Genomic DNA, 19,505 nt, shown 5'->3' with positions numbered 1-19,505 from the left:
GAAATCAAGACGGGTTAGAGGCTGGGGAATAATTAGACCAAGTGGGGGAGGGGGTGGGTGTCAAATGGAGAGAGGGGGAGAATGAGAAGAGGGGCAGGGGGACGGGAAAGGGGAGCAAAAGCAGGGGAACAATTTTGTACGGGGTGGGGGGAAGGAAGGCCAGAAAACAATCTAAATGGGGTGGGGGAGGGGCATAGAAGAAAAGCATGAAAGCAATCTCGGTTTGGGAGAGGGTGGGTTTCTGTGAAGAAAAATTGGCACCTTCACCTTTACGTTACACAGTGCTCCAGTAAGAGTCCTGGGGGAAATGTCATTGTACATCCTTCAAAGGGTATTTCATGGGAGCCCAGGAGAACTATTACAGTGGGCTGAAATGTATCCACCCAGCATCCTAACGGCAAATACATAACTACAGAAGAGGAGTATGAAACCTTCCAATCAGGGAAGGTCTGTTTTGGAAGGAACAACCAAAACTAAATGAGTTTATACATAATTAAAACTGTAAACATAGTTTGTCCTCATACTAAGCCATAGGGGGGCTTGAGAGCATCTGTAGAGCCACCTGGTGCCCATGGTGTAAAAGAACATGCAGACCTCAAATCAGCAAAATTCAATAGCTGCTATTGTTATAGCGAACATTACATGACATCTAATATTGAAAGTTGTTAGAAAGTTTCCAACAACGTTCACCTGAGGAAGGAGGAAGCCTCCGAAAGCTTGTGAATTTAAAATAAAATTGCTGGACTATAACTTGGTGTTGTAAAATTGTTTACAATTGTCAACCCCAGTCCATCACCGGCATCTCCACATCTAATATTGAAAACACTCATTGTAGTGCCACCTACAGGCAAACAAGTATTGAATGGAATTTAGTAATTTGCCTACTGATTTTAACATTTAATAGGATTTATATTCAGAGGCACAAATTGCATGTATAGTTACATCATAGGATACTAGCAGCAAAAAAGCTAGTATTTGACAAGTTTGTCTTAAAATTTGCTGCTTTTTTAGGCATTAACAAATATAATATAATTGTTAATTATTTAGAACATTGTATCAGGAAAATATCATATTTCAGTCAGATCCCTTGTCTCTCCAGTGAAAACAGAAGACCATCTTTATAATTAATAAAAGCAAAGTATAATAAAGTATTTATAAATATTATCTAGTTAATTTGTTTATATTTTAAAAATATAGATAATACAACAGGCTAATGGGTCTTAGAGAAACAAATTCTCGTGAAATAAATTCTGGAGACTAACTTTGAAGTCAAAATTGTATTAAAATTTTATTAAAATAATATCCTGTCACTATAAAATAGTTAAAATTTATAAGAGGCATAAGCTGTAATACATTATTTGTAGAATAACAGGATGATATGTATGCAGCCTCAAGTTGATTTGCCTCAATTATGTATAGAAGTGGCAAAGCCTTGTTTACACAGACAAGCCTCAATATAACACAGGACCCCATACACATTTTTTATCCTTTGTCAGTACATTAACATTTTTTTTTGCATTTTCATTTCTTGAAACCCAAGTATCATTGCATTAATGAGCTGATGATCCAAACAATAAGTAGATAATGGCCATGAGTGAAAAGCGATCAGGCTGGAGGAATAACATTTACAGACATCTGCACATTCTGATAAGCTACTCTGCAAATTAGAGAGATGCTGTTCAAAAATTATGCAAGGCAAAGTGTCTAGTATATGTTGCATTATTTTGTCCAGTTCTTTAAGGGTGTTTTCATCCTGCACCTTTAGCAGTGCTGCAAAGCAGTTTTCACTTTACAACAATGCTAAAGCTGCTCAATATGTTTCCAGAGTCGGTGGCTGATCCAACTTTGGAGCCCAATGGTGTGAGATCCCTGAGAAAACAGTCTTGTACCAGTTGCTTATTTATGCATGGGGTGTAACTTCAGTGCGTTGTTAAAAGCCTAGTTTTAAAAAGTTGCTTGGGTTCCTTGGATCTCCCAGTCTGGACCTGGGAGCTGCAGTATTTGATCCAGCCAGGTAGCACCTTGTTTATACTGCCTGGCTCCAACTGGAATTCTGCCCAGGAAAAAAGCTTACAAGTCTTCCTGGCTGCTGGTCTTATCTAATCCAGTGATTCAGATAACTCCATCAGATAGCTCTGTATTAATGCTCTTTAAGAGATGCAGTGAGTTAAATATGTGCGTGATATTGCATAATTAAGCAATGAATTCCACAGCAGATACGATTTTGGTGTTTCTTCCCGTCGTGCTTATTGGAATGTTCTTGTAACCAGGCTTCGCTATGGAACGAGCATAAAGTGAAATACTACTACTTTTTCCACAACAAAACTTAACATGATTTTCATTTGTGGGTCACACAAATTTGGATTTAAAACACAGAATACATATATATTTATTATACACTGTATTGTAAATGGGGCAGTAGTTCTAAGCACAAACATTAAGTATTAAGCAAGTTGATCAAAGAATCAGATCTTAACCCAAGTGTTTTAATTAGTTTAAAAATCATATATTGCTCACTAATGGTATTTGCAGACTTCAGCACAGAGGGGAATCTTTTAAAATTCAGCTAATGACTTCAGCAGGTATTAATCATCAGGATGTAGCATTGGAAAGAAGAAACAAGGTGCACAAGGGATTGGGAGAGAAAGATAGCACTAGAATAAGAAATAGTACATTATTAGGTGGGATCAGACTAAGAGAGAATACAAGAAAGTCTAAGATAGGTTTACAGTGCCTGTGTGTAAATGCGCGAAGCGTGGTAAACAAAGTTGGTGAGCTGTAGGCGCAATTAGCCACATGGGAATATGATGTCGTGGCGATAACTGAGACCTGGCTCAAAAAAGGGCAGGATTGGGTACTAAATATTCCTGGATACAAGGTGTTCAGAAAAGATAGGGAAGGAAAGAAAGGGAAGGGGTGGTAGTATTGATTAAGGAGAATATTGCAGTGCTGGAGAGAAAGGATGTCCTGGAGGGGTCAAGGACAAGAATCTATTTGGTAGAGTTAAGAAACAATAACGGTGCCGTTACACTTCTGGGTGTATTCTATAGGGCACCAACTAGTGGGAAGGATATAGAGGAGCAAATTTGCAGGGAAATTACAGAGAGGTGCAAGAGCCATAGAATAGTGATAACGGGGGATTTCAACTATCCTAATATAGATTGGGACAGTAATATAAGGGGCAAAGAGGGGGAGGAATTTTTAAAGTATGTTCAGGGGAACTTTCTTGACTAGTCCGTTTCCAACCCAACAAGGAAGGAGGCATTGCTGGATTTGGTTCTGGGAAATGAGGTGGGCCAAGTGGAGCAAGTGTCAGTGGGGGAACATTTAGGGAACAGCGATCATAGTATCATACGGTTTAGAATAGCTATGGAAAAGGAAATGGACCACTCAAGTAAAAATACTCAATTAGAGGAGGGCCAATTTCAGTGGGATGAGAACAGATCTGGCCCGGATAAATTGGAATCAAAGATTGGCAGGCAAATCTGTAATTGAACAATGGGTGGCCTTTATGGAGGAGATGGTTCGGATACAGTCTAGGTATATTTTCATGAGGGAGAAAGGTAGGGCAACTAAAGCCAGAGCTCCCTGGATGACAAAAGAGATAGAGAATAAGATGAAGCAAAAAAAAGGGGTGTATGACAGATGTCAGGTTGATAACACAAGTGAGAACCAGACTGAATGTAGAAAGTTCAGAGGGGAAGTGAAAAAGAAAATAAGAGGGGCAAAGAGAGAGTATGAGAGTAGACTGATGGCCAACATAAAAGGGAATCCAAAAGTCTTCTATGGGCATGTAAACAGTAAACGGGTAGTAAGAGGAGGAGTGGGATCGATTAGGGACCAAAAAAGATATCTACTCACTGAGGCAAAGGGCATGGCCGAGGTACTAAATGAATACTTTGCATCTGTCTTTACCAAGGAAGAAGATGCTGCCTTGGTCTCAGAAAAGGAAGATGTAGTTGAGATACTGGATGGGCTAAAAATTGATTAGGAGGAGGTACTAGAAAGGCTAACTGCACTTAAAGTAGATAAGTCACCTGGTCCGGATGGGATGCATCCTAGGTTGCTGAGGGAAGTAAGGGTGGAAATTGCACAGGTACTGGCCATAATCTTCCAAAAATCCTTAGATACAGGGGTGGTGCCAGAGGACTGGTGAATTGCAACTATTACACCCTTGTTCAAAAAAGGGTGTAAGGATAAACCCAGCAGCTACAGGCCAGTCAGTTTAACTTCGGTGGTGGGGAAACTTTTAGAAACGATAATCCGGGACAGAATTAACAGTCACTTGGACAAGTGTGGATTGATTAGGGAAAGCCAGCACGGATTTGTTAAAGGCAAATCGTGTTTAACTAACTTGGTAGAGTTTGTTGATAAGGCAACAGAGAGGGTTGATGAGGCCGATGCAATTGATGTGGTGTATATGGACTTTCACAAGGCGTTTGATAAAGTGCTGCATAATAGGTTTGTCATCAAGATTGAAGCCCATGGAATAAAGGGGGCAGTAGCAGCATGGATACAGAATTGACTAAGGGACAGGAAACAGAGAGTAGTGGTGAACAGTTGTTTTTCGGACTGAAAGGAGGTGTACAGTGGGGTTCTCCAGGGGTCGTTACTAGGACCACTGCTTTTCTTGATATATATTAATGACTTGGACCTGGATGTCCAGGGCACAATTTCCAAATTTGCAGATGACAAAAACTTGGAAGTGTAGTGAGCAGTGAGTAGGGTAGTGAGTGACTTCAAGAGGACATAGACAGGCCGGTGGCATAGGTGGACATGTCGCAGATGAAATTTAACACAGAAAAATGCGAAGTGATACATTTCGGTAGGAAGAATGAGGAGAGGCAATATAAACTAAAGGACACAATTCTAAAAGGGGTACAGGAACAGAGAGATCTGGGGGTATATGTACACAAATCATTGAAGGTGGCAGGGCAGATTTTGAGAAAGCGGTTAAAAAAGCATACGGAACCCTGGACTTTATAAATAGAGTCATAAGAGTATAAAAGCAAGGAAGTCATGTTGAACCTTTATAAAACACTGGTTTGGCCACAACTGGAGTATTGTGTCCAGTTCTGGGCACTGCACTTTAGGGAAGATGTGAAGGCCTTAGAGAGGGTGCAGAAGAGATTCACTAGAATGATTCCAGGGTGAGGGACTTTAGTTACATGGATAGACTGGAGAAGCTGGAGTTGTTCTCCTTGGAACAGAGAAGGTTGAGAGGAGATTTGATAGAGGTATTCAAAATCATGAAGGGCCTAGACAGAGTAGATAGAGAGAAACTGTTCCCATTGACAGAAGGGTCAAGAACCAGAGGACATAGATTTAAGGTGATTGACAAAAGAACCAAAGGTGACAGGAGGAAAAACTTTTTTACACAGCGAATAGTTAGGATCTGTAATGCACTGCCAGAGAGGGCGGTGGAGGCAGATTCAATCGTGGCTTTCAAAAGAGAATTGGATAAGTACTTGCAAGGAAGAAATTTGCAGGGCTAAAGGGATAGGGCGGGGGAGTAGGACTAGCTCGATTGCTCTTGCGTAGAGCCGGCACAAATTCAATGGGCCAAATGGCTTCCTTCCGTGCTATAACAATCCTATGATGCTAATCCTGCCCAGCGTGCCATTTGATTTGTATAATTTAGGTAATCCTTGTATTAACGTAAAATAATCCAAACTTTCTTTGATAGAAGCAGCGTTGCATGGCCTGTTGGGAGCGCTGACGAGCACACCATACAGTCCCACACAACATCTTGAGCGAGAGCAGGCTCTTGCCAAGCAGTTTGCTGAGATCCTCCACTTCACTCTACGATTTGACGAACTTAAGGTAAGCAAATGAGATTGTACAGTGATATGCTGACAAGAAACACTGAAGCAATAATGTGAGTGGGTGGGCTCAGGTTTGTTTTATTTTCTTACTTCCTCCCCCCACCCCTACTCATCCCACTTGATTCTTGATCTGAGGTTACAGGGTCTCCCTGCATAGGGAAGGGAAAAATCAGCAGGTTTCTATCACCTTCAAGTTGTTGGTCATGGGATCTAGTAAAAGCTAAAATACAATGGGGAAGGAACAGATGGTGCATGCCCTTAATTAGAGAGTAAATATTCTCAACTTTCTGGCACATTAAAGTAACAATGTGCTAACTTTCACAGCTGCTCAGACTCAGCTTGGTCAGTCTGATAACTTATTTTTTTTACAGTACTAGAGTGTACTAGAGCTAACTCACTGCTATTAAATGAACAGAAAAACAATTTTTTTGTTATGTAAGCTTTGAATAATCCAAATTTTGTGCGACTCAACATTGTTGGCACTTTCTTGAAGTGTGTCTGTATTGGGTGGGTTGGAGAAATCCGTTATTCTAAGTATACCCAAGATAGCTGCTGTGTTCTATTTGTCCTTGTGTGGAGCAGTGAGTTCAGATACAAACTAGAAAATGTTGAATTCAGCCACGCTGTCCTCCGTGTGTGTGTGTGTGTGTGTGTGTGTGTGTATGCTTGCACACGTATGTATAATAAAACTGGACAAATATAAACATGTGGGGAGAGGGACAAAAGAGGAGGAAGCCTTTAGAATGCTATTCAAGTTAATGGAATTTCATAGATCAATGCAGATATTATAAAGTGCATTTATTTTTCATAATTCCACCGTGGGATTTTGCAAAGCATTAGTGATATCAACCAAGAGTTTCCAATAGTTTTTAAGGTTTTTTTTGGCATAAAAAATACATAACATTAGTTCTTGAAGTTATAAGGCACGTATGTGATAAAATTAACGGGAGGAGGAGGCTCTGTAAATATCCCCATCCTCAATGATGGCGGAGTCCAGCACGTGAGTGCAAAAGACAAGGCTGAAGCGTTTGCAACCATCCTTAACCAGAAGTGCTGAGTGGATGATCCATCTCGGCCTCCTCCCGATATCCCCACCATCACAGAAGCCAGTCTTCAGCCAATTCGATTCACTCCACGTGATATCAAGAAACGGCTGAGTGCACTGGATACAGCAAAGGCTATGGGCCCCGACAACATCCTGGCTGTAGAGCTAGCCGCGCCTCTAGCCAAACTGTTCCAGTACAGCTACAACACTGGCATCTATCCGACAATGTGGAAAATTGCCCAGGTATGTCCTGTCCACAAAAAGCAGGACAAATCCAATCCGGCCAGTTACCGCCCCATCAGTCTACTCTCAATCATCAGCAAAGTGATGGAAGGTGTCGTTGTCAGTGCTATCAAGCGGCACTTACTCACCAATAACCTGCTCACCGATGCTCAGTTTGGGTTCCGCCAGGACCACTCGGCTCCAGACCTCATTACAGCCTTGGTCCTAACGTGGACAAAAGAGCTGAATTCCAGAGGTGAGGTGAGAGTGACTGCCCTTGACATCAAGGCAGCATTTGACCGAGTATGGCACCAAGGAGCCCTAGTAAAATTGAAGTCAAAGGGAATCAGGGGGAAAACTCTCCAGTGGCTAGAGTCATACCTAGCACAAAGGAAGATGGTAGTGGTTGTTGGAGGCCAATCATCTCAGCCCCAGGGCATTGCTGCAGGAGTTCCTCAGGGCAGTGTCCTAGGCCCAACCATCTTCAGCTGCTTCATTAATGAACTTCCCTCCATCATAAGGTCAGAAATGGGGATGTTCGCTGATGATTGCACAGTGTTCAGTTCCATTTGCAACCCCTCAGATAATGAAGCAGTCCGTGCCCGCATGCAGCAAGACCTGGACAACATCCAGGCTTGGGCTGACAAGTGGCAAATAACATTCGCGCCAGACAAGGGCTAGGCAATGACCATCCCCAACAAGAGAGAGTCTAACCACCTCCCCTTGACATTCAATGGCATTACCATCGCCGAATCCCCCACCATCAAATTCCGGGGGGTTCACCATTGACCAGAAACTTAACTGGACCAGCCATATAAATACTGTGGCTACAAGAGCAGGTCAGAGGCTGGGTATTCTGCGGCGAGTGACTCACCTCCTGACTCCCCTAAGCCTTTCCACCATCTACAAGGCACAAGTCAGGAGTGTGATGGAATGCTCTCCACTTGCCTGGATGAGTGCAGCTCCAACAACACTCAAGAAGCTCGACACTATCCAGGACAAAGCAGCCCGCTTGATTGGCACCCCATCCACCACCCTAAACATTCACTCCCTTCACCACTGGCGCACCCGGGCTGCAGTGTGTACCATCCACAGGATGCACTGCAGCAACTCGCCAAGGCTTCTTCGACAGCACCTCCCAAACCCGCGATCTCTACCACCTAGAAGGACAAGAGCAGCAGGCACATGGGATCAACACCACCTGCACGTTCCCCTCCATGTCACACACCATCCCGACTTGGAAATATATCGCTGTTCCTTTATCGGTTCAAGAAGGCGGCTCACCACCACCTTCTCGAGGTCAATTAGGGATGGGCAATAAATGCTGGCCTTGCCAGCGACGCCCACATCCCATGAACGAATAAAAAAAATTAATACTTGTTCTGTGTAAAATATGTCCTTCCTTGATGCTGACTGTGACCATTCACTATTTAGACATTCTTGGAAATAACAATCATATTTCATTGGAGACATTCAGTAACATCTCTTGTATTACTTTTGGACCTTAACCTTTATTAATTTAAAATAAACTCAAAGCTAATTTCATTTATTCTGCAGATGACAAATCCTGCTATACAGAATGACTTCAGCTACTACAGGAGAACTTTAAGTCGTATGAGGATCAATAATGTTCCAGTATGTCAATTATTTTTTTCCCTATGAAGCTCACTCTTATTTAGTAATTGTTTCAATTATTTATACATCGCTTTGAAGAATGGAAGTAGCTCATAATGTGGTCTGAAAATGTACTGAATATTTTGCTATCAAGTTATAATTTACTGAACTGCATAGTTAGCAAGTTGACATGTTCTGCCAAGGCAATGTTTATTTTTGTAACATGTATATGTTTTGTAAATGGTGACGTTACTTTCACTGTCAACTTGGCATCCAATTAGTACCCATTTGAATTTAGGTGCTTTTTTTAAAGCCCAGGTTGGGACCTATATGTTGAGAATAGTGCTAAGATTGCAACTTGAAATGCAAAACATGTGTAAACAAAATGTTAAACACTCTAGGGTTTGCACTGTATGATGGTACAGTAGTGTCATGCTCAACCTGCATGATTATTTAATCAAGCCATTGTGCCCTTTTAAATTGTTCATTAGTACCATCCTTCTGAGGCTCTCTCTAGATCTATTAAACGATGCAATCCTATGTGGCAAATCTACATGTTCCACCAGTTTAAGCACACTGCAGTTATCATCCAATTTGCTACTATGGCCTGAGTGGTTTTCTCTGGAGGATAAATCTGGTTCTGTCCCTGTTCCTCCTGAAGTGATTTACATCATTCACAGCAATATTCGTATTTGTCATTCTGACAGATTTAGGACAAGCACCTCAAGCTTGCTTTCACTTTTGCTGTATGGCCTTTAAGTCTAAGAGCAGTGCACATGCACCATAGCATACACACTATTCATCTAATTGGAAACGTTATCATCTTTCAAATCGATAAAGGCAGACTTGCTCAGAATAACGCGAAAGAAAAGTCACTCTTACACTACACTAGCAGTTGTATCAGTATAACCATGATACATTGTTGGACTGCAGCTTGCAGCTGTTGTAGAAGACACAGGTATAATTGTGAATTATAGTAGGAGTGTGTTTTTAAAACAGCAAATCCTCCCCTTTTTTGTCTAGTGTGTGAAAAATACAGTGGTAATTCTGTGAATGATTTATAAATGCTGATTTTCAGTTCCTCTCTTGCATAATCCTTTTAATTATTAAGTTAATTTAGTATTCATTTTCTTCAGTATGCCTCACTCCCACACCTCAGTTGTTAGTTAAATTATTGCTTAGCTTTCTCTGGTAATCATTACATGACGCCAGATGTGCAAGGCTGTAATGGGCCCATTCAGTATCAATTTAATAAGCATGATAAATATTCACAGTAGCATTGGTGGTTCTAACAGGTGCAGGTCAAGCACCAACTTGCTTTCATTTTTTTGTTATGTTTAACACACTGTTTATGTACTGCAACATTAGACATGCACCAAACCATAGGCTCCATTTCTATTGTAATCAACTAGTTGGAAATGTGTTATTACCTTTCAACTAGATGATCAGATGTTAAACTTTTAGCTAACCGGAGCAAAACTACTTGGAGAGAAATATTCTAATTTCTTAATAGTTTGTAATTTTATTTGTCTTGGTACAAATTTTAGGAGCACACCTCAGATTTGAGAAATGGGTACATTTGCTCCATCTTTATTTTGCATAGAATAGTCCTAGTGTTTTTAAGGAGAAATGCTACTTAACAAAGACACATTTCAGAATTTATTTTTAGATTATTCGAGTGGCCTCAGTAAGCACTGCCTGAAAGACTGATCTCTTTAGTGGGAGCCAGGTGCACAAGTTTGTATGAATTCTGTAAATGGAGGAGGTTTAGAGAATAAATAAATGTTGCATTATAATTGTTTATTTCTTATGTTTTATAACAAAACTTTGCAAGCAATAGCTCATTGGTGCTTTCACGTAAAACTCAGTTTATAGCATAACAAGGATTAAGAAGTAATATTACTGAAATGTTAATATCAGATTCCTGTTCTTTATAAATAGGCAGAAGGAGAAAATGAAGTAAATAATGAATTGGCCAATAGAATGTCCCTGTTTTATGCTGAAGCAACTCCAATGCTGAAAACCTTGAGTGATGCCACAACAAAATTTGTTTCGGATGTAAGTATAATGATGTACCCTGATGTGCCCACCGTCCAAGTAGAGAATAAAGCTTTCTGTTCTATGTTCTGTTCATTGGTTGAAAGACTGAAATTCATTAAATTATATTCTGTACTTTAAAGGATTTCACAAATATGAGTAGAATGAGCCTATACTCTGTGGAGTTTAGAAGAATGAGAGGTGATCTCGTTGAAACATAGAAGATTCTGAGGGGGCTTGACAGGGTCGATGCGTAGAGATTGTTTCCCCTGGGTAGAGAGTGTAGAACTAGGGGATATGGTCGCAGGATAAGGAATCGTCCATTCAAGACTGAGATGAGGAGGCATTTCTTCACGCAGAGGGTTGTGAATTTTTGGAATTCCCTACCCCAGAGGGCTGTGGATGCTGAGTCATTGAATATATTCAAGGCTGAGATAGATAGATAGATTTTTGGACTCTAGGGGAATCAAGGGACATGGGGATCAGGCGGGAAAGTGGATTTGAGCTCGAAGATCAGCCATGATCTGATTGAATGGCGGAGCAGGCTTGAGGGGCTGTATGGCCTACTCCTGCTCCTATTTCTTATGTTCTTATGTAGTTTAAACCTAGTTCAATGTAGCATTTATTAATACAAATGACCAGTAATGCTTCTCCCTCTCTTTATCCCTTTTGTAGAACAAGTCTCTACCCATAGAAAACACCACTGACTGCTTAAGCACTATGGCAAGTGTATGCAGAGTTATGCTGGAGACACCGTGAGTAGGACATAATATTTCCTATTGGTAGTTGTTTCAGAAGGGTAAAGTATTAAAGATATGGGGCCAAATCTTGCTGGAACGGGGCATCTTGTGATATGCGGCATTAGTTAGACTTTTTCCTGCACCCTTCAGTTTGAATGTAATTTGCGCCATAACTTGCTGGAAGGGCGAGCTGATAACGGCACGGTGAGGGCATCTGGGACCGAAGTGAATGACGGGACCAACAGTCTATCTCCTTAACCAATGAGGTTTAAGGATTGAGAAAGAAACAGAGGAACAACGGAGAAGGAGGGTGAATTAGAGTCGAAATCAAGTACAGAAAGAGAAATAAAGAGTGGGAAAGAAAGGTTGGATTAGGAGAGAGAAAAAAAGAGGCAAAGGCAAAATAAGAAAAAAAAAATTAAGAGATTTTTAAAATTTAAAATTTCAACAACAATTTACTACTTGAAACTCAACAGTTTAAATTGTTCCCTTTCTGGGCCAAAGAAGTTGATTGGCATTGTATTAACAATCATTGCGTCATTAAAAGAGTGCTTAGGCTTATGAGCCCTAACTTTTTGTGGTAAGCTTAATGGACAACTAACGTGCAAACCCAGCAAGTTGTTAAAAATAATGGGAGGGGAGCGGCGTAAATTGACCAGCAAGTTGTGGAGAATCGTAACTCGCTGCATATCTCTTCATCCCCTGAACTTGCTGGCCGATTTGCTCATTACAAACGGTGTGTGTCGTTAACACGCCGTTATTTTTCCAGGGCGATTTGGTCCATTATATCCATATTTTTAAGGGATACTATATAGGGATGTTGCAAATTGGCTGCTGCCTTTCCTACATTACAGCAGTGACTACACTTCAAAGGTACTTCATTGGCTGTAAAGCGCTTTGGGACGTCTTGAGGTCATGAAAGGCGCCATATAAATGCAAGTCTTTTTTTTAACATGGCAGGAATGTAACAAGGTTGTGAGTGAAGAGATACAAATGAAGATTTGACCTAATCCTTTATAACCACATAAGGAAGTAGTTAATATATTACATTTTTTGGGACTGATTTGTGCATATGAAAATCTAAACTGTTAAAAACGTGGCAAATATGACATCAATGTACAGGGCAGAACTCCATTGAGAAACATTCCTTAATTGAAGAGATTTAATATCCAGGCTGTCATTCACTGGTGTGGGCTGCTTGTCTCTTTGCAGATAAATTTTAAATAGTTAAATTACTACCAGGAGCAGAAAGGAGCTATGATAGAGGCTTACTTGTCAACGATGAGCCCAACTAGCCTCCAGTCAGAAAATTACCTCATACCTTTTACCTTCTAGCATTGACCCACAAATTATAATTTTCTCGTTATCAAATGATCGTGTTCAAAGGAAGGTTCTTTCCAACCATTTTGCCTTTAATAGTTACTTTTGGCACGCTTGTTACATTTAGTGAATAAATCTAAGCAAATTCTTGATATAGTCAAACTTTACCACACTCAGACCTTGCATGATGAAAATTATAATGCTTTAGAAATTCTTACATACCTACCTTTGATTTTGTATACTTACTGCCTGGTCCAGTCCAGCCCCACCCAACCCAGTAAGATAATTGGCCAGATTTTGCTGTGAAAATAACAGTGAGGCTAACCATGCTCACCGTTATTTCTGTGCAAATCAGATAGCAACTTCCGGTGACCGCATACGTGCAGTTAAACGCGGAAATCTGGAAGTTGCTGTACCAGATGCCCTGCTCCTCCAAAAGCTTTGCAAAGGTGGCATCTTGCCATCTGGCTTCCCAATCAAATGAATAGAACATCGTGAAGTTCCTGCACTGACATCGTAGTTATGGACTAACCGCGCCAGAAAATGTTAGGGCTTGTCCATTCTGACGTAAGTACCCTTTTAACAGCATGATAAGTCTTAATGACTGCCAATCAACCTCTCTGGCACTGACTATTAACTTTAACAAGTGTGGAGTCTCATTCCTTCAGATTTTAATTGTTATTGGAGATTTTTTTTTAATTTAAATTTTTTATTTTTTTTGCTTTTTCTTTGTCTGTTTTATCTCTGTCCCTTAATGCAATCTTTCTTACCCTCTCTTTATTTCGCTTTCTGTACTTTATTTGATATTGAATTCACTATTCTAATTTACACTTCCTGGTTCAGTCTCTGCATGGCTTAGTTACATGCTTCAATCTGATTGGTTAAGGGGATAGACATTTGCTTGCCCTGCTCACATAGGTCCCAGAAGCCCCTGTAGAGGGGACCATGCTTTTTGGCTGTCTAATTTAGAGGAAATTGACTTGCAAAAGCTCAGAGAAAGTCCATGGGCAAGTGCAAGTGCTGCTCACAGCAAAATCCAGCCCAATGTAATTGGATGTGCAAGCTGAAAAGATTTCTATAATTACTGATAAGTTGCTACACGGTAATATGGCAACTTTAAAAAATATATTTTTTATATATATATGTGAAATTGAACACTGCAATCATGGAAATTAATGTGTGGTTTATTTCTTTCCTGTGTAGGGAATACAGGAGCAGATTTGCAAGTGAAGAAACAGTATCATTTTGTCTGAGGGTGATGGTGGGTGTCATCATTCTTTATGACCATGTGCATCCAGTTGGGGCATTTGCGAAAACGTCCAAAATTGATGTGAGTTTATCCTACATTGCATCTGACTGTCCTGCAATTATGCCTTGACGCGGTTATTTTCAAGTATTGATAAAGCATTTGTATTGGGGAATGCGCTGTACAGTATGAGTGCCAGCTCAGCAGGTAAATTATTCCTTCTCAGCTATATTTTCCACTAATAAAAGATACATTTCAAATAACTTAAAATAACGGAACAAGGCTTGAACATTTGCAAATATATATGTGAATTTACACCAAGCTGCTTGAAATATTAATAGATTGCGAGACAGTGTAAATTAATATTACTCCGATTCAATTTTTTTCTACAGATGAAAGGTTGCATAAAAGTCCTAAAGGATCAGCCTCCAAACAGTGTAGAAGGCCTTCTGAATGCTCTCAGGTAATTAGAAACATTCATGGCCGTGTTGGAACTTACAGGTTCAGAAGTAAACGATGTGATTTGCAGATTGGCCCACTGAGTAAGGGGTTTGAATATCTCATAATGAAAGTGGCACTCTAGCTACCACGCTCAATTTTTCCATGTTAGAAGTCTTCATATTGAAAATATTTTGTATCTGGACTTAAAAAAATATGTATTTTAAAAGCAGTATTTTCAAACAATCAAATTGCAGAATAATATTGATAATTTGCAATTTAATACATTTTTATAAATCATAGCGCTTCACAGGTTGTAATTATGTATTACACATTCAAAATGACTTTTATTACACAACGTTTAGTTCCACATGTACACTGACGACACCCAGCCATACCTCCCCGCCACCCCTCTCGATCCCTCCATTGCCTTTGATTTCTCAGGCTGCTTGTACGACATCCAGTATTGGATGAGTGGAAATTTCCTCCAATTAAATATTGGGAAGACCGAAGCCATTGTCTTCGGCCCCAGCCACAAACTCTGTTCGCTAGCCACCGATTTCATCCTCCTCCTTGGCCACTGTCTCGGCTGAACCGTTGTTGGCAACCTTGGCACCCTATTTGAGCTGAACTTCCGACCCCGTGTCCTCTCCATCACCAAGACCGCATGCTTCCACCTCTGGAATATCGCTCATCTCCACCCCTGCCTTAGCCCATCTGCTGCGGAAACCTTCATTCATGCTTTTATCACCTGAGACTCGACTATTCCAATGTTCTCATGGCCGGCCTCCAATCTTCTACTCTCCATAAACTTGAGCTCACCCAAACTTCTGCTGCCCATATCCTAACTCTCACCTAGTCCCGTTCACCCATCACCCGGCCCACCAGTGCCTTGAATTTAAATACCCATCCTTGTGTTCAAATCCCTTCATGGAATTGCCCCTCCCTGTCTGTGTAACCTCTTCCATTTAGAGAATTGCGTTCCTCCAATTCTTGACTCGTGCATCCCCGACTTTCTTTGCCTCAACATTGGTGGCCGTTCCTTTAGCTGTCTAGGCCCTAAGCTCTGGAATTCCGTCCCTAAATCTCCCCGCCTCTCCAATTCTCTCCTCCTTCAAGACACTCCTTAAAACCTACCTCTTTGACCAAGCTTTTGGTCACCTGTTTTGTCTGTTTATGTTCCTGTGAAGCATCTTGCGATGTTTTACTATGTTAAAGGCACTCTTTTTAAATGCAAGTTGTTGTTAATGGCTGTCTTGCATGTTTGGCCATTGTTTTTGCAATAGGGATACTGTGTGCAATAAAGTTTATTTTGACATGCTTCTTCTTTTAAAGAAATATGAATTATCATTAAATACAGGATGTACTTGCATGTCATTATAGTAAGGACCAACTGTATCTAATTACGGCCGAAAGGAAGTTAGCTGATGAACAACAACTTGCGTTTATATAGTGCCGCTAATAGAAAAATCTCTCAAAGTGCTTTGCAGAGGCACAATCCAACAAAAATCGATGCTGAACCAAAGAAGGAGATATTAGGAAGGGTGACTAAAAGCTTGGTCAAAGAAGTGGGTTTTAAGAAGGGTTTTAAAGGAGTAGAGGGAGGTGGAGAGGCAGAGGTGTTTAGGGAGGGAATTCCAGAGCTTGTACCTATGTGGCTGAAGGAACAAATGGTGGCTGATGGTGGGGTGAGGAGGTTTTTGGTTTGGGGGGTGGGGGGAGGGGAAAGAGTCCACAAGAGGACAGGGTCTGTGGCACAGAACATTGTGGTGGGGTGGGGGAGTCCACAAGAGGACATGGTCAGAGGCACAGAGCATTGGGTGGGATGGGGTTTAGGGCTGGAAAAGGGCGAGGCCATGAAGGGATTTAAACTTGAGGATAAGAATTTTAAATTGGGGGGCATTGGGGGACCAGAAGCCAATGTAGGTCAGCGAGATGGGTGAGGGGGACTTGGTGCAGGATAGGATACGAACCGCAGAGTTTTGGACGAGCTGAAGTTTATGGAGGGTGAAGGAAGGCAGGCTGGCCGGGAGAGCATTGAAACTGAGTCTGGCAATGAAAAAGGCATGGATGAGGTACGGGTGGAGGCAGGTTATGTTATGTAGGTGGAAGTAGACGGTCTTTGTGATGGAGAGCATACAGGTTCAGAAGCTCAATTTGTAGTAAAATAGGATGCAGCCAGTCTGGTTCAGCCTTAAACAGTGGATGCGAGGGAGATGGAATCGATGGCAAGAGCACAGAACTTGTGGTGGAGGCCAATGATGATGACTTTGGTCTTGCCAGTGTTTAAAACTGGAGGAAATTGCGGGTCATCCGAGACTGGATATCAGATAAGCAGCCTGATAGTACAGAGGCAGTGGAGGGGCCAAGAGAGGTGGTGGACAGGTAGAGCTGGGTGTCTTCAGCGCCGGTGCAGGTAGAGGAGGGGGCCAAGGATAGATCCTTGGGAGATTCTGTAGGTAACGATGTGGAGCGAGAAGCGAAGCCATTGCTGGAGATGCTATAACTACGATTGGATAGGCAAAGGTGGGATTATGTATGGGCAGTCCTAGTGAGCTGAACAGTGGGGGAGAAGTGTTTGAGGAGGATGGTATGGTCGATCATGTCAAAGGCTGCAAAGAAGTTGAGGAGGACAAGGCGGGTTAATACACCATGGCCACAATCACAGAGGATGTGGCAGGAGCAGAATCATACTTGAAGAGATTCAAACATGGAGATGCGCACAGATTTAGGAGGTGACAACACGTTCAAAGACTTTTTGAAAGTAAAGGGAGGTTGGAGATGGAGCCGTAGTTTGCAACCTCCAAGATCAAGGGTAGGATTTTTTTTTAAAAAGAGATGGGTGATGACAACGGCCTTGCATCTTTTATGTGTTGGTCCTGGAGAAGCAATCTGATAGTGTAAATGCATTCTTTTATTATGTGAAAGGATATTATTTTATTAAATGGTGTTTACTTTGCCCATGTAAGATTGTATAATACCTCCATGCAAAACATGTCCTTATGTCTGAGGTTGTCAGTTAATCTGAGGCATTGTTTCAGAGATGTAACATTCTGCTTTCCAGGTACACCACCAAGCATTTGAATGATGAGACTACCTCCAAGCAAATTAAAACAATGTTGCAGTAAAGCATAGCAACAGAGCTGGCTGCAGAGGACAGTATTCTGCAATGATTGAGATGCACAGATATGTTTTTAATGTTTAAAGAATGCACCTGCTTTTTTCTTTGTTTTTTAAAATGTGTTCCTGCTCTTAAAAATAGCTAAACTTATTTTCTGTGCCAAACTCTCTTAAAAGACTTGATACATAAACAGTGCAAAAAGTGTTTACTTTGTTTCACATTTGAATGAATGGATGGTCATGGAGCACATTGGCAGCTACTATTCACAAGTTGGGTGTCTTTGTATGTGTAAGGAAATTCAGTAACTTGGCCTAAAAGACAAAGAAAATCTCTGTTCCGTTTCTATTGATTAATATTTAATACAGCTTCTGCATGATAAAGCCTTTTCATGCTGTGTAAAACTTCAAAAAGTCATTTTCTATCGCAGCTTCATCATGTGCAGCCATTAAAAAAATTGAACAGATGTTAAATTAACTATATATGTTTTATTGTACAAAAAGGTACCTAGCTCAACAGACTACAAATTATAGTACAAGTCTGTTTTGTTAATACTTCAGTTTGCATTGACTCATTTTGTATGAGTGTATGTAAGTTTAACATTCATTAAACTAACGTTAAACTGTGATGTGTGCGTAACAGATGCGTATGCATGTACATGTAAAATGGACAGCTGTTGGTCAAATAAAATGAGCTTTTGTTTTTCTAAACCCTGACTGTTGAGATTTGGAATATTTACATTTTTTATGATCATCACCTCGCACTTTACTCATTAAATGACTACAAACTTTTCCTTTTGAATTCTAAATCTGCTTTATATCTGACTATTTACAGTATCCATCACATTATCCTTCACAAATGTTACGCTATTCAACAAAAATAAAAATGTATTCATTTAAAATGACTAGTACTTTCTCCTTAAAAGAATAGATGAAAATCTGAACACAAATATTTGGTACAGTGGCTCACTTAGAACGTGATCCATGTAAAAACGTATTACAAAACATTCTGCAGAAATCCACTTAACAATAGCATTAGTGACATTTGGTTGACCGTGGTCTTCTGCAAACAAGTCGACAACACAGCAGCTATCATAGTTCACTATTATAAAAAGGAATGAGATGAGCTGATTAAAATAATAAAGACTAGAATTGAGTTTTACAGTTTATGAAGAAAGAAAGGTAGATCTTGCATTTATGTAGTACCTTTCAACACGTCAGGACATCCCAAAGCATTTCACAGCCAATTAAGTAGTTTTAGTGTTTAGTCACTCTGTAATGTAGCCAAACATGGCAACCAATTTGCACACAGCAGAGTCCCACATACAGCAATAAGATAAATGACCAGATGATCTGTTTTGGTGGTGTTGGTTACGTACGAATTAAGAGCAGGAGTAGGCCATTCGGCTGATCTGATTGTGACCTCAACCCTACTTTTCCATCTACCTACTATAATCTTTGACTCCCTTGTAATCAGGAATCTATCTAACTCAGTCTTAAAAATATTCAATGACCCTGCCTGCACTGCTCTCTGGGGAAGGAAGTTCCACAGACTCACGATCCTCTGAGAAAAAATTTCTCCTCATCTCCATCTTAAATGGGAGACCCCTTATTTTTAACCTGTGGCCCCTAGTTCTAGTCTCTCCCACAAGGGGAAATATCCTCTCAGCATCTACCCCTTCTAGTCCCCTCAGGAGCTTACATGTTTCAAAAAGATCACCTCTCATTCTTCTAAAGTCCAGTGTATACAAGCCCAACTTTTTAAAAATTCTTTCATGGGATGTGGGCGTCGCTGGCCAGGCCGGCATTTATTGCCCATCCCTAATTGCCCTTGAGAAGGTGGTGGTGAGCCGCCTTCTTGAACCGCTGCAGTCCGTGTGGTGTCAGTTCTCCCACAATGC

General features: G+C 40.8%; 1 protein-coding gene across 21 annotated transcripts in view; it reads left to right on the top strand.

Moving 5' to 3' along the window:
• Nucleotides 1-18,315, top strand: part of fam49bb (family with sequence similarity 49 member Bb) — a 165,629-nt gene extending 147,314 nt beyond the window's left edge. For 20 of the 21 annotated variants that reach the window (XM_067982006.1, XM_067982005.1, XM_067981994.1 and 17 more), the window contains 7 exons: nt 5,687-5,823; nt 8,650-8,727; nt 10,648-10,764; nt 11,419-11,498; nt 14,007-14,133; nt 14,442-14,512; nt 17,552-18,315. In XM_067982006.1, the coding sequence (XP_067838107.1) occupies nt 5,687-5,823; nt 8,650-8,727; nt 10,648-10,764; nt 11,419-11,498; nt 14,007-14,133; nt 14,442-14,512; nt 17,552-17,615 (674 nt within the window). In that variant the 3' untranslated portion in view covers nt 17,616-18,315. The remainder of the gene's footprint in view (nt 1-5,686; nt 5,824-8,649; nt 8,728-10,647; nt 10,765-11,418; nt 11,499-14,006; nt 14,134-14,441; nt 14,513-17,551) is intronic. The other variant, XM_067981987.1, reaches the window with a different exon arrangement.
• Nucleotides 18,316-19,505: the final 1,190 nt, after the last annotated feature.

The sequence above is a fragment of the Heptranchias perlo genome, chromosome 3 (genome assembly GCF_035084215.1).
Source record: "Heptranchias perlo isolate sHepPer1 chromosome 3, sHepPer1.hap1, whole genome shotgun sequence".
Taxonomy (NCBI): Eukaryota; Metazoa; Chordata; class Chondrichthyes; order Hexanchiformes; family Hexanchidae; genus Heptranchias; species Heptranchias perlo.
Note: the sequence above shows the minus strand (reverse complement) of the source record. Positions and strands in the feature narration are given on the sequence as shown.